This window comes from Puma concolor, chromosome A2, assembly GCF_028749965.1.
Source record: "Puma concolor isolate L17-30 chromosome A2, mPumCon1.1.hap2, whole genome shotgun sequence".
Classification (NCBI taxonomy): Eukaryota; Metazoa; Chordata; class Mammalia; order Carnivora; family Felidae; genus Puma; species Puma concolor.
Window position 1 is genome coordinate 90,574,749 of NC_141668.1, and position 15,830 is coordinate 90,590,578.

At 44.0% G+C, this 15,830-nt stretch overlaps 1 protein-coding gene across 3 annotated transcripts in view; it reads left to right on the plus strand.

The window, feature by feature from the left end:
* LHFPL3 (LHFPL tetraspan subfamily member 3) overlaps positions 1 to 15,830 on the plus strand; it is a 575,393-nt gene that overhangs the window by 501,838 nt on the left and 57,725 nt on the right. The window contains exon 3 of one of the 3 annotated variants that reach the window (XM_086696885.1): positions 14,792 to 14,819. The exons of 1 other annotated variant lie outside the window; for it this stretch is intronic. In XM_086696885.1, the coding sequence (XP_086553011.1) occupies positions 14,792 to 14,808 (17 nt within the window). In that variant the 3' untranslated portion in view covers positions 14,809 to 14,819. Of the gene's footprint in view, positions 1 to 14,791; positions 14,840 to 15,830 lie in introns of all 3 variants that reach the window. One more of the 3 variants, XM_086696884.1, reaches the window with a different exon arrangement.

Consider the following 15,830-nt stretch of genomic DNA (forward strand, 5'->3'; position numbering starts at 1 on the left):
GAATGTCCCCGTTTCTTTCTTTTCTGTGCTGTATTGTCTTTAGTATGTGGCTTTTATCCTTAAGATTACCTTGTGGTCATAAGATGGTTGCTGCTGCTCCACCCATCGCATTTGCCTTTCAAACTGGAAGAAGGAAGAAGAGGGAAGGACAAAAAAGCCTGCCTCCCAGCTGAGTTTTTAACCCCAACAAGTTTTATTTATAATTCACCCAACTATTTATAATTCATTGGCCAACCCCATCTTCAAGGGAGATTGGAAAAGTTGGGATTTTAGCTGGAAATATTAGCACCCCCAACAATATAGGGGATTACGGCAAAAGGGGAGAGTAGATAGTAGGTAATTAATTAGCAGGCTCTCTCCTCTTATGTAAAGCACCTAGCAAATGGAAGATATTCAATGAATAATAGCTATTTTATTTGATTTATTCTTAAAGCTATTTTGGAAATGTTTGGCCCATCTCACCATACTGGCTCCCTCAGAAGGCATTTCCCATCTTTGGGTGAAGGCCCATCTCTCAGGGGCCTCCACTACCCTCTGGGGACCTCACAGAGGAAGTTAGATCCTCTTCCAGACCACAGCCCTTTGCATATTTGAAGGCATCTGTCCCGTGCCCATCAAGCCATCTCAGCTCCACACTGTCCACCCCCAGGCCCTTCTAGTCAAACAGTACTGTCGAAATCCTGCACATTCTTCTCTGAACTAGCTTTCTCTTCAGCTGTGGCTCCCACGGCAGAACTTAATGATCCAGGTATGGGCAACCCAAGAGGAAGCAGAAATGGGCCATCAGTTCCCTAGTTGTAAACTCTCTCCTTGCGGCTCATTCCTGCCATGCCTAACTCATAAATCAGCCCTGGAGACCTCATTCGCCAGAGGCTCTGACACAGCCCCAGGCCTTTTCCTATGGGATGTTCTCAGAAACATAGCCAAGCTCCCTGGGCTCTGTGCCCTCAGAGCAGAGATGCAGGGCCCCTGGGTATCTATCCTCAGCCCCCCTCAAAGCACAGGCAGGCGGGAGGGTGCTGCTGCTCACTGAATTCGCAGGAAAAAGGTCAAGGGAATAGCCTCACAAGATAGGGAGGGGAGAGACCCTGCCCCAGGAAACAGAGAGCTCAGCAACTCACATCTGGCCCCCTCCTCTGTCCTCTTGTCTGAAGCCAATGGACCTAGCTACTCAGACTTCTTCCCATAAAGGAGTGGTGTCCCAAGGGTGCAAGACATATGCTCAGGAGATACTGGCCTGACAGTCCTTCTCAGGGAGTGAGGCAACTAGGGTTCTGGAGAATACAGTCATCTGGACATCCCACAGGGGTGTTGGGTAAAGTCTCCCCAGGCTAGAGCAGCTAAAGAGATCAGACAAATGGAATAAGTAAGAAGGTGAGAGGAAAAAATTGTCCCCAAACATACCAACCCTCAAAGCCCGAAGCCTCATAAAGCTCCAGGCTGCAGTCTGGCCCACGGGTCTCAGGACCTGGACGCAGACCTCACTCCCCAGAGGAGACACAGCACCCCCATGAAGGCCTCCCAGGGGGCTCGACTGTCACCAAGGGTCTGCAGCCTGGTCTGTCCACCATCAAAGGCAAGCAGAAGTGGGTAAAAATAAAGGAAGAGAGTAGGAAAAAAAATAAAAGGACTTATCCCTGCAGTGGGGAATGTTAGAGGTCACAGGTGCCTTTTAAATCATGGATTGCTGGACTGCTCATGGAATATATGAAAGAAGAAAGAGTCGCTTCCCTTTGCGTTGCATGAGTATCCATCCTGGCTTCCCCAGGAGTCCCAGTTTATGCCTGCTGAACTGATATAATTACTAAGGGCACTCAGTGTCATTCTCAAGAGTGACCTGATTGGACAACAAATGACATGGCTCAACTTTGGGGAGGCACTAGAAAGAATAAAAAAATTATTCTGTTGGTAACTTTTCCCCTGTAACTCATAGTATATGGATACCTAGAAATTGACCATTTCACCATGGGATCATGTTCAGCTTTACAAGTTAAGAATTTTGATGAATGGATAAAGAAGATGCAGTGTATATATGCAGTGGAATATTACTCAGCCATCAAAAATGAAATCTTGCCATTTGCAACGGCATGGGTGGAGCTAGAGTGTATTATGCTAAGCAAAATAAGTCAAATACCATATGATTTCACTCATGTGGAATTTAAGAAGCAAAACAGATGAACATAGGGAAAGGGAAAAAAATAGAGGGAAGCCAAACATAAGAGACTCTTAGCTGTAGAGAACAAACTGAGTGTTGATGAAGGGAGGTGGGTGGGGGAATGGGGTAAATTGGTGATGGAGATTAAGGAGTGTACTTGTCATGATGAGCACTGGTGCTATGTGCAAGTGATGAATCGCTGAATTCTACTCCTGATACCAATATTACATTATATATTAACTAACTAGAATTTAAAAAAAATAATAAAATAAAAATAAAAATTTTATTCATATCCAAGCTAAGTTAGCTTAATCAAGTTGCACTTTTTTAAAAATTTTTTAATGTTTCTTTATTTTGAGAGAAAGAGAGAGAGAGACAGAGTTCAAGCAGGGGAGGGGCAGAGAGAGAGAGGGAGACACAGAATCCGAAGCAGGCTCCAGGCTCTGAGCTGTCAGCACAGAGCCTGACGCAGGGCTCGAACCCGTGAACCATGAGATCATGACCTGAGCCGAAGCGTGATGCTTAACCAACTGAGCCACCCAGGCATCCCAATCAAGTTGCATTTTTATTCTAAATAAAAAAAAAAAAAATACTGGGGTGCCTCGGTGGCTCAAGTCGGTTTGAGTGCCCCAACTCTTGATTTTGGCTTAGGTTATGATCCCAGGGTGGTGGGATTGAGCCCCTGCATCAGGCTCTGTGCTGAGTGTGGAGCCTGCTTAAGATTCCCTCTCTCTCCCTCTGCCCCCTCCCCATTTGCATGTGTGTTCTCACTCACTTTCTCTCTCTCTAAAGTTACGTATATGTATATACTGTGCATACTGTATGTACAATATATATGTGTGTGTGTAATATGTGTGTGTATTTGTGTGTGTGTACATATATATATGTATACACACACACAAATACACACACACACATACACTGTACATGTATAACAATAGTTAAAATAACCAGAGAGTTTTGACAAAAGTGCAGTCTATACAGTTTTTCATCCCTTGATTGCTAGAAAATTCAGTTCAGGCAGTTCCAACTTAGGTAAAGAGAGCTTTGAAGGGAAACTAGTCATGCTCCCACAACTTTTCTATTCTTACAAGTATTTTTTCTTTAAGAAAAACTGGGTTTGTTTTCTTTTGAAGGAAAAACAAATTATAAAAAAAAAAAAAACAAGAAGCAACATTCAGAGCCTGGAGTTATATGCCAGCCTATGTGTAACCATGACCTGTATCAGAGAAAATCTAGGACAGTGCACTGCCACGATGAGAAAGTAACCTGCAGCCCCCCTTCCTGCAGCGTGCCCTCACCGTGCTCCTTCCGCTCGCAGTCCCCACATGGACCCTAACTACTCCCAAACCCCCAGATACCCCAACAAGACTGCCAGGTTCTCCAGGAGCTACCATGCAGCACCATTGTCTCATTTGAAAAATAAGAGGCAGTGGGATTCTCCTGCTTCATGAAAAGATGGTGAGGATTAATGAAGCAGTGTCACAAAGGACATCTTAATACATCAGAAAAAGAGGTTCCAAATGCTCCATGATGCAGGTGGGATACTAAATAGTCTTCAGAGCAGCTAAACATGAATTTGAATCCTCACCAAACCTGCACTATTGCTCACCACTTAGGTGACTCTGGATAAGGGACTAAAGCATCACTGTCCTCATCTGTAGAAGGAGGGTTGGGAACACCTGCCCAGGATGTCATGCAGATGGACTAAGACAGCATAAGGAAATGCCTGTCATACAGTAGACTCTCTCAGTCCCTCTCACCGATTAGCCCTTCAGGTATCTGGGGGCTAATGACTTGTGTATAATGTAAATTTTTCCATCACTGTTGCTTCTCCCATTTCTCTGTCTTTTGCTGTTCCAGCATATATTTGTGAAAGCCAAGCTGGAGCAGTAAGAAAACTTTGAAATGGAGGGAAGCTCCTAGAAATCAAAGCATTGCCCTTTGTTATTTTCTGCTTTTATTGAAAGAGCTTGGCACAGAAGACAGACTTGATTATTTGGAGTATTTGAGGGTGTAGGTGCACCAGATGATTTTCCCTGGCCCCTTGTGGTGGAAAATCTAAAGTCAGTTGTATTGTCCATCACTCTATCAGGCACTATTAATACCCATAGCATCACATCCTCCGTTGAGCATAAAGCACATAAAGGGTAACTATGAAGGACCAAATTTTGCTCCCAGCTGCACATTCAGGGACTTTAATTCAAAGGGCTTGAGTGCATACATCTGAGGAGAGAATTTTCTTCACAGCCCATGTTCATTCTCTCTAAATGTATCACAGAGTAATACTTCTGTAAAGCATATTTAACCTAGCAAATTGAGTCTTAAAGCATCTCTTTTGCTCTGTTATTTCTCATTTAGAGTACTCTTTCATCCACCTCAAGAAACTCTTTCCCTGTCATGGCTCGCTACCTTGTCTTGGGATCATTCTGTTTAGTATTTCTACTTGATGCAAAGGTCAGACCAGATGGTTAGAATAACTAAATCCTCAGGAGGACTTTCCCATCTCTGGATTCCATTAGGGAGTCAGGCTCCTCCCGAAACTTCACCTCTGTCTCCCTCTTCTGTTTCTCCTGGATGTACTTGGATATCGCCAATGCCTTTGCCTCCTGACTGTAAATACTCTGTAGTTGGGGCGCCTGGGTGGCGCAGTCGGTTAAGCGTCCGACTTCAGCCAGGTCACGATCTCGCGGTCCGTGAGTTCGAGCCCCGCGTCGGGCTCTGGGCTGATGGCTCAGAGCCTGGAGCCTGTTTCCGATTCTGTGTCTCCCTCTCTCTCTGCCCCTCCCCCGTTCATGCTCTGTCTCTCTCTGTCCCAAAAATAAATAAACGTTGAAAAAAAAAATTTTTTTTTAAATAAAAAAAATAAATAAATAAAAAATTAAAAAAAATAATAAAATAAAATAAAAATAAATAAATAAAAAAAATAAAATAAAATAAAAAAAATAAAAATAAAAAATAAAAATAAAAATAAAAATAAAAAAAATAAATAAAAAAAATAAAAAAAAAAATAAAAAAAAATACAAAAAAAAAATACTCTGTAGTATCATTCACCTCCTGGAATCACTTGTTGAGACCTATTAGACATCAGTGGGGTCTGGCTGGGTGAGAGGGACCAAGATGGCAAGCCCAGATGCCAGATAAGATGCGACAGTTGCCATTGTCCAGTAGAGACAAACACTTGCACAGTGGGAAGTAGACAGAAGGAAGAGCTAGGGCCAAAAGCCAGCTGACACGCTTCCAGTGTTCCATTGACTAGCTAATCAACATGCATGTGCACGGTCTACTCGGTGTGGCCTGCTCAGGTCCTGGGGGGCAGAGATGGCAGCTTCAGATTTGTGATGGTTTGGATAAAAGATGTCCAAGGAGTTCCTTTGTTAGATCTCTATAGGGCTGAAAATCTTGTTTATCTCAACAGAGATGAGCAATTGATGTTCTTAGATCACCAAAGGCCATTGTAGCTTTGGAAAGGTAGAAATACCTTTTATTTTGATGCAGGTAGGACACAATTGTCAGCCAGATTTGTAGTCATTAAACACATACATTCATACTCTGTAGCATTTTCTTTCTATTTTAGGCAGAGTGCATGCAAGTAGGGGAGAGGAGACAAAATAACCCCACAGCCCAGAGGGAGGGAGGGGGGGAGAGAGAGAGAGGGAGGGAGGGAGAGAGAGAGAGAGAGAGAGAGAGAGAGAATCTTAAGCAGGCTCCATGCTCAATGTGGACTCTGACTCAGGGCTCAATCCCACAAACCTGGGATCATGACTGAACTGAAACCAAGAGCCAGATGCTCAACTGACTAAGCCACCAAGCACCCTTCTAACATTTTCTTTTTGCCATTCATTCGTTCCTTGCATGGAAGGGACCCCTTGTATGGGTTCCATTGTGAATTTTCTCTGACAGTTTGCAGTGTGGCCACTAGAGTCCGATGCCCTGGGTTCAAATCTTGACCCTTCAGTTTACCATCTGTATGGTCGTGGGTGATACATTTAACCATTAGGGCCTCAGTTTACTGATCCTAACTAATGAAAATGAGAATAGAGCCTGCCAGATTGATTTATTGAGATTAATTGAGTTAATCCTCATAATGACCCTAGTATTAGACACAGAGTAAGTACTCATGAAATACTGTTCAGTCAACCAACATTTGCTGCGTGTTTTCCTAGTAAGAGTGATTTTTAGATTTGCTCTCCATGGTGCTGCACACTTTCCATCTAGGTAGGGCAACATCCAGAGCCTATGAGATTCCCTGCAGGCACGAATAGCACTAGCAAGAAGGTAAGCTTAGATGAGATATGACCCTGCAGTGGCCACCACTTGTTCATCCATTCATTCATTCACAAAATACTTTTTGAGCACCTACTATGTGCTAAGCACAGTTCTAGAAGGTGGAGATACAGTAGTGAATCAAGGAAACAAAATCCCACGTCTCCTAGAGTTTGTTTTCTGATGGGGAGAAATGGGCAATAAATAAATTTAAAAGGCAAGAAAATATCAAAGTGGAAAGCGCTATGCAGAGAATTTAAACCAAGTAATATGATAGACCATGACCAAGTAGCTCCCCAGGTTGTTTGTTCAGGGAGAGCCTTAGCATTTAAGCCAAAATCTGGAGACTGATGCAACAACAGCCAGTAAGAAAGAATTTCATGCAGTGGGAAGAGCGAGTGCAAAGATCCAAAGATGGGATTGAAAAGCAGTTTGGCTGGATGGTAGTGAGAGGGAGGATGGTGTGAAATGAAGCTAGAAGGTAGGCATGGGCCAGATCCCATGGGAAAGGTGTTTGGATTTCATTCCGACTGTGACGGGAACCATTGGATGGCTGTGAACAGGGAGTGATATAATTTGACTTAAAATTGTAAAGGTGTCTCCTGACTGTCTCCTCTCGTTACTGTCCCTGGGCATGGCTGGCCCTGTATGCTAAGGTATTTATTGTCCGTGGAATAAGCTATCCTATACAACTGCCACACAGAAAGAAGTGCTCAGAAGACCAAGAGGCCACCATGTCCTAATCAGAAAAGCCCACACTTCTTGCACCCTTTGTGCTTTTAGGAGGTGACAAGATAAAAGCAAAGATTAAGCAAGAAGTTGGCCACATGCCCTGAGAATTGAAAACCAAGAAAGATAGTATCAGGGCTGTGGTGAGCATAAAGCTGGGTCCCTACCTTCCAGCAACCTGTTTTTCAAGAGTCCACTGTGTTCTCCTAGCCGTTCCCATATTCCAGAAAGAATTGAAGGTTTACCCTGCCTGAGCAGTGATATGCTAGGTTAACTTTTGGGATGTACCACAAACTAGATCTCAAGAACTCTTGGTTCTTAGAGATTGTGAGTCTGCAGTAGAGTCCCTTCTAGGAGCTGTGTCTCATAGGATATCAATTTATCTCTGAGGGCAAAATGAAAATTACACCCAGTATGGTTTTTGGGTCCTGAAGTTAAAGCAGTATGTTTCAAAATAACCCCACAGCCCAGTGATAGTAAGACCAGCATCTTTCCTAGTATTTCATGGTGATGAAGATTTCTGTTCCATTTGGAGGCTATTGTTGTGTATACAACACTTGGCAAGGAATCCGAAACCCTAGGTTCTGACCTCAGTTCTGCCACCAAAGCGTTGTGTTTAAATTTGGGGAAAGTACTTTGAAACTTAGTCTGCTCCTCTCTGAAGGAAGGAACTTGAACTGACTCCATCTTGGATCATTCTTAGCTCTCCCATTTGATCATCTGTATACTACCATCCTGATTATTCAGTGACCCACGTTTGCAAGATGGCAGGGCTAAAGTCAGGGGCATCTGATCTACCCTACAGCTGATCAGATGTTATAGGGATCACATCCCCACCTCAGACTTCTTTAGGACCATTTCATTGTCAGCTGAACCCGCCATTCGTGCAGTCAGGAGGAGTACAGATTTTCAGTGAGTTTATCTTCCTCGCCAAACTACATGCTCTGATAATAACATAGTCACTAGATTCTAGTGAGTGTTCCCCTTATGTCATTCAATCTTCAGAGTAACGCCATGAAGTAAGCATCATCCCCAATTTAATGCAGGAAACGGAATCTTGGAGAAGTTAACTAATTTGCCTAAGGACACACGTAGAGTATACCAGACTTCAACTCAGGCTGACTCCAAGGCCCATGCAGCAATTGAACTGCCACACTCTGGCGCCATTACTTACTTGTCTTACCATACTCTACAATATGTACTAAGGCATTTGGCAGATATTGCTAAATGCTCAATAAGTCATTCTTGAATGAAAAAGTATTTAATGCTCTGCTAACTTGCCTTCAGCATTTACCCATGCACTTTGGACAAGCAGTATAACCTTGCTAACCAGAAGGCTTACCCACTCTACTTAGACTTCGTGCACAATTGCCCATGAGACCAGCCCTGTAATCATAACCTAACCAATGTGAGGGTTAATTTTATGAATCAAGTTGAATGGGCTAAGGGATGCCCAGATAGCTAGTAAGACATTGTTTCTGGGCGTATCTGTGAGAGTATTTCCAAAATAGAACAGATTGAGTAAAAAAGATCACCCACACCAAGGCAAGTGGGTGTTCTACTGAGTGTCTGAATAGAACAAAAAGTCAGGGGGAGGTTGAATTTGCTCTCTTACTTAAGACGGGACATCACACCTCCCTCAGGTTTGCCATTAGCCCTCCTGGTTCTCATACCTTCAGACTCAGACTGAAACTTACACCATCAGAACCCCTGGTTCTCAGGCATTTGGACTTGGACCAAATTATACCAATGGCTTTCCTGGTTCTCCGGGAAAAATACATATATTTCCAATATATCCTATTGGCTCTGCTTCTCTGGAGAACTCTAATATAAGCTCTATAGGATTTATGTGCTTAAATTACATGAATGGTCCTTGGTGTTCTGCAATTAGGCACATCTCCCCAACAGTTTAGCTATTTGGGGAAGCATCGGTTCCCAGCTAGAGGGATGAGATGGAGAGAATACACAAGAACCACTTGAGGAGCTTTTTCAAACCCCAGAAGTTCCACCTACAGCACCTTCCCTCACCCCAAAAACTCCTAGTCTTCTCTGGGTCAGGGAGAAAATGTCTAGGTTGACACAAGTTCCCAGTGCATAACATCCATCCATTACCCATCCTTGTGTACACACTTCCATTTAGGGAAAGTCAGTTCTGTCTTTTCATTTACATAAAGGCTGGTCTTAGAATCTAAATTAAATGACGAGGCTTCATGTGACTGACTTGAACATAAAAGACACCCAGACTTCCAACTGTATTGTTTATTAAAAAATTCTCCTCCGTACTTTACAGATGGGTTTTGACTGAAACTGTCTTACATATTTATGTTTCATAGTACACATCTTGCATTCAAATTTTATTAATGCATAATAAATGTTATAGAACAGCACTCTGCCAAAGAACAGGGATGGAAATGTTCTCTTTTGCTCTGTCCGATACAGTGCCCTAGACACATGTGGCTTTTGAGCCCTTGAAATGTGGTTGATGAGACTGAGGAACTAAATTTTTAACTGAATTTCATTTTAATTAAATTTAAACAGTCACACGTGTCTGGTGACTACTGTATTGGAACGTGCAAGTATAGAGAAACATCCTTCCAGTTTTTTTAACCAAAATAATGCAGAACCGAGACCCATTCCATTTTTTTTTAAACCACCTTCCATAAAATCCAAAACAAAAACAATAACTGTAAAAGGTGAGAAGAAATTCCAGCATGCTTACATTGCCACTGGGGAATGAATTCTTAATGAAGAAGAGAATTCTGACCCAGGAGTACATGAAGGCAGGTAGGCAGGAAGAGACATTCCCAAGGGGAGGTCCTTGGCAAATTCCTAGTCTTCTGTGAGACATGGAGTAGAGAGAGCCTGTCAAGGAGAGAGTAATTCCCCCTCAGAGGAAAATCTAAATGTGTTTTTAGCCACCTGTCACCCCAGAGGGAGGACAGGATGGCGATGTTAAATTGGCAAGATTGTAAAACACGGAACTTAACTGCTGTACAAGGCCAGCCGAGATGTTTAAAGTGCATTTTAGCTGATGGAATTTCATTCCTGAAATCCAGACGGTGGCTGATGCCGGCTGGACGGCCGACTGGAGACTTCTATCTCTTTCTTTCTACAAAACTAGCATTTTCAATAAAAATACCATTCCATGAAGACAGGATTGTGCTGGATTTTCATCTAAAGCAAATATTAAGGAAATCACAAAGGACCCAGAATTCAGAGAGAGAGAGATCAGGTGACAAGATAGCGGGACCTACGGGGTCCATTGCAAAATTGTGAACTAGGAAAATCCATTCTGTGCAAAAGGTAGCTGCCATAGGGGCAAAGGTGGAAAGGAACATAAACTGAAGAAAAAGTTCATTAACGGGACCAGAGAAGACAGCAGAGACAAATTTTGAGCTAGGACAGTGTTTCTCAAATTGAATTTCAGGGACATATTCTTGCAAGGAGGTGGGCGTCATTGGGTTTAGTAAGGATGTTTAAGTTTTATGCTTTCATTTTACCAAATATAACCTGTCTTTTTTCAGACAGTACTCAATTGAAAATCGTGTTCAAAGAATGAGATTTTAGCTTTTTTTTTTAAGAAAATGTTTCTCAGGGCACCTGGTTGGCTCAGTCAGTTAAGCATCTGACTTCGGCTCAGGTTATGAGCTCACAGTTCATGAGACCGAGCCCCACATAGGGCGGTCTACTGTCAGCACAAAGCCTATTTCAGATCCTCTGTCCCCCGCCCCCATTTCTCTCTCTGCCCCTCCCCTACTCGTGCTCTCAATCTCTGAATCTCTCAAAAATAAGCATTTTTTAAAAATTGATTTTAAAAAAAATGTTTCTCAAATGCCGGCTAAGGAAGTATATCATAGGTCTTAGAGGAGTGTTTTGCTTTAAAGGGGTCCATAGTAGATTCACATTTGGGGATCAGTGTGACCTACAGTCAGACCACACACACACACCATTTGATTTTTATCTTTTTGGGGTCATTAAAGCAATTTCCTAATTTAGCCCTTAGCTTATGAAGAGATTAAACCTTTCTAAACTCAGAGGGCAGTCTGGGCATAGTGTTCATATTTTACTCCCTAATGGACATCAGTGCTTAGAAAATTATGTTCTTCTCTTGCAATTGGGGAGGAGCACGGTGCGGGAGTCCTGGACCACGACGCGGGGGGTCTCCCACTAACCCTGCCTCTCCAGCAGGCTGGGACGCTGGCCCTCTCAGAGCCTTGATTTCCTTATCTGTAACACAAAGCGGCAGACAGGGTCATTAATTACTAAGGTCATGTCCAGCGTAGGTATCTGATTCCAACAATAAACTAGTGCCATCTTGCATTTCTCCTGTGAAAGGCCTCTCAACTAAAAATCATTTTCACTAGGACTCTATTTCCTGTTCTTTTCATTGCTACCCTCCACCACAGAGCACCAAAGGCCCAGGAGGGGTGCATTTGAAGGAAAATCCATCAACACTCAGGGTTCCACCTATTATCTGCTACCACCTAGGAAGTGGGAAATTAAACCATTGAACCCAGACTCCTAGGGCTTAGTGCAAATCACCCAGGTATGAAAGCAATACTTACTCAGAGGGACATTTTTGGATTTTTACAAAGTTTCTAATGAATGAAACAGCTCTTCATTCGAGGGTGAGTAAATCAAATGGAAACATAAAAGCCAGGTCTGTTTTTTGTGTTTTGGGTATTGTAGATAAGATTATTTAATGAGCAGAGTCTCAGGCTGTTAGTTGATCTACCACTGTAAGAGTGACTGATGTCTTGAGTGAGCCCTCCGAACAGTCACTGGTGTCCAGTAGGAACATGATGATACAGGGTGTGTGTGTAGCAGAGAAAAGCATGCCGCACACACGTGTGCTTGGAACCACAAAGCCGCAGCCACCCTTTGGGAGGTGTAATGCTAGACCTTTCCTCCGAGGAACCCTCTCCGATGCTATAGAAAGATGTACGTGAAGTATGTCCCCCTGCCTCAGCCTTGATTGGAATATGATACCTATGGTCTGGGGGACAATTCTCAGGGGCCAGAGAGATCCAGAGGAGGTCTACCTTGAGATAAGGAGAGCAGAAAACATCAGAATACTCCAAAAATGACTCCAGCATCAGCCCCTAATGCAGTGGTAGAACCGATTCTTTTGGCCTTCTTCCTACATGGGCTACCCACTGAAACTTGGCCTGACAACATACACCTGGGTATATCTGTACGGCCTTGGGGAGGATGAGACCCTGGGACACAGAGTAGAGCTTAGAAGCCTGTGGCCTGATGGCCTCCTCGACCCTCCTGGAGACACGACATGCTTGTCCCATCAGCCAGAAAAACATGACTGCCTCTCTCTCTTCTGCTAAAATAATGACCTTCAGACAGTTTAGAATGAAAGCCCTCCAGTGCAAGAGAATGGCTTGTTTGAAATGATCGCCTTTGAGACCATCTCATGTTTCCCATCCTAGTTATAATTTGGCTAATTGCTTAATAATTCTGTTTAAATGTCTCCATTTCTGCAAACATCAGTTCATTAGGTCTCCTTTTCCTGGTTGGAAATCTCTTTGCTTCTCTAAATATCTTTGGCCCCTTTCTCCCATTTGTACTTTTGCCTGAGCAACATTCTGATGACGTACATAGCATCCCTTCAAAAAGGTGTCGAACAGATCAGGGTGCCTCTCAGTATTCCAAAGCCCAAACACTGTACTCTGTTGTCCTTGAAATAGTACCTATGATTGGGAAAGATCTCACACTGTGTCTTTAAAAAGCCAAGTTCCCTGCCAAACGAAGTTGCTCTCAGTGGCAACCCTAACCCACTCCTGGGGCAGGAGGCATGGTGTACTTGACAAAGTGAGAGGCTGCCTGAAATGAGAAAACCCAGGTCCAGCCTTCAGGAACCTGCACCCCAACTAGCAGCCAGAGAATTCAACTCTGGAGAACATTTGCACATAAGAATATTATCCAGGTTAAAACTCTGCTAGGGGCGCCTGGGTGGCACAGTCGGTTAAGCGTCCGACTTCAGCCAGGTCACGATCTCGCGGTCCGTGAGTTCGAGCCCCGCGTCAGGCTCTGGGCTGATTGCTCAGAGCCTGGAGCCTGTTTCTGATTCTGTGTCTCCCTCTCTCTCTGCCCCTCCCCCGCTCATGCTCTGTCTCTCTCTGTCCCAAAAATAAATAAAAAACGTTGAAAAAAATTAAAAAAAAAAAACTCTGCCTAAAGCAGGAGCCTTCTCGGAGCACAACCATCTGTGGCTGGGCACCACAGACACACACACACACACACACACACACACACACACACACACACCCTGCACCTAGCTGAAAGCCAAACACCATTGTAGTGTCTGTGCTTCAGGGGGTGAGCATGCTGCCTAAGGGGGCAGCCTGTGACTTACGCTTTCCGGCAAAGGCCAGTTAGGCTAAACGGATGCTGCCATGTTCCCGATCGTTCTTTCCTTCTGTATTCGACCAGCTAAAGACTCCCGATGTTGCCTTTTAGTTTTGCCTTTGAAAAATTTAGCGCCCACCTTTCCAACTGTAATAAGCAAATCGCTTCATCTAGACACTCACGTAGCAAAGAGAGGCCATACAATTCTCCACGCCTTTGAGAAAATGGGAAAACTTGGAGTGACAGAGGAGAAACCGAAAGCTTCCATCTGGGAAACTTCCTCGGGCCAGTGATGAATAAGAAGTGACATAGGTAACAAGCAACAGAACGAAACAAGAAGAGTGCCAGAGTGCCATCTTTCCTGCTGGACCGTATATCCTGCCAAATGAGCTCAGAACTGACCGAAGGGTTCTGGGAAGGAGCAGAGGAAAGAAGTCTGTTCTTCTGTATGACTTAGTACTACTTATCCTTGCCCTGGTGACTTACAGCAATTCTCTGCATGAGACACCGGTGGAAACAAGTTAGAAAATATGAGATGCCGCAGTCCAGAGAGTAATCCCTGATGATGTGTACGTAGCCTTGAACTGTCCAACATGAACCAGGCCTCAGGGTTCTAATTGATCTGTGTGTATGCGATTGATTTTTATTTATGTTTCTTTAAAAGCTACTCTGAATTGCTTTGGAATTTGAAATAAATGCCCTCAAAGAATTATAACAACACATGAAACCGTTGCCCACCCCGTGCATTTCTAACTTTGTCTGTTTATCTTGAATGCTTTGATTTGTTTCTTATTGAGCATCTGAAATTCTCTGAGAGTCCTTGGCTTTCCGTAAACAGTTGATCATCTACTCTGGGTGGTGTCGCCTGAGGGAGCCAAAGGTAAAAATGATGACAACAACAATGATGTCCACTACTTAGATAATGCTTTGTGGTAAATAGGGCTCTTCCTGCTATCTCACATGTATTAATTCGTTCCGTCCTCACCACGATCTTATGAGGTAAGTGCTCCTGTTAGACCCATTTTACAGATGAGGAAACTGAGGTACAGAAAGATAGGACACTTGCCGGGGTCACGCAGCTGGCAAGCGGCAGAAACAAGATGTGAGACCACAGTCCGGCTCTCAGAACTGTGCCCTTCATCCCTATGACTCACCACGCGTGTCTTTCTGCACGCGATGACTGGGATGGCCAGGAATGACGTTGTGATTTTTAACCATTAAAAATACAGTGCAAGCTCTTAATTTATTTAACCGTTCTGTTTTTCCCTCCCAAACTCTCAGACGACGGAAATGCTTAAAGCAAACTAAGGTAGTGTGAGACCACACCATGTAAGTGTGAGCATGGCTCCTTGTGGGTCCAGCTGTGTTTTGTGCGCTTCTGCCTACTGTCCCCGCATGTTTTCTCCGCTGCTGTCCTCCGATTCCCGCTTCCGCCGCTTGGCGCTTGGGCCGCATGAACCGTCACTTTAAAGCCATAGATCTTCTGTCTTGCTCCTGGTTTCATATTTGTGCTTCTCTCTCCCACAATCCCCGGCACCTGGGTAAGGGCCAGAGCACGTGCAGCTGTGAGCCTGGCACCTCTCCACGAAGGAGCTGGAGACTCCTATGGTTATTGTTCTCTGACAATGAGCCCTCAGATTGTCAGCTTTTAGGATTCTAGGCATGTGTCCGCGCTCTTGCAGTGACATACTGCTTCCCAGGCTGGAAAGATGTCTGTGGGCTTCTCCATGCCGGTCGCGGTCACCGACGGCACACCTTTGCTCTGCAGTGGTCTTCCGCGGCCACCAGCCTAGACAGATCACTGCTCTGTGAGTCCTTGTAGGTGTGGAGGCTGTGTGAAAATAAATTCCATCGTGCCATGTGACGGGGCTAAAATGAGCCGTGGAGAGAAGTGGTAATCTTCTCGTTTATTATTTCTCTCTGTACAGATGTATGTGATAGGCACACATATGTATATGAAGCCTGTGATTACGAAGGAGATGGGATCATGGTTTTTAAGCCAAAGAATGGGCTCTATTGGCCCTTCATTGTCCACACATACACACACTCGCTTTTGGTGTCCCTTGAATCTACATAAACTATGTTTCCACTTTGAGTGAATTTAATGTGATAAACTCGGGGCACCTGGCTGGCTCAATCTGTGGAGCGTGCAACTCTTGATCTTGGGGTTGTGAGTCTGAGCCCCACATTGGGCATAGGGATTACTTAATATGAAATATATATGTGGTAAACTAGACTTCCAGAATAAATAAATTGGGGAGGAGGAATTTGTGCCTGACAAAGAGAATATCTGGAGCATTTAAAATATCCTATCTTAAGT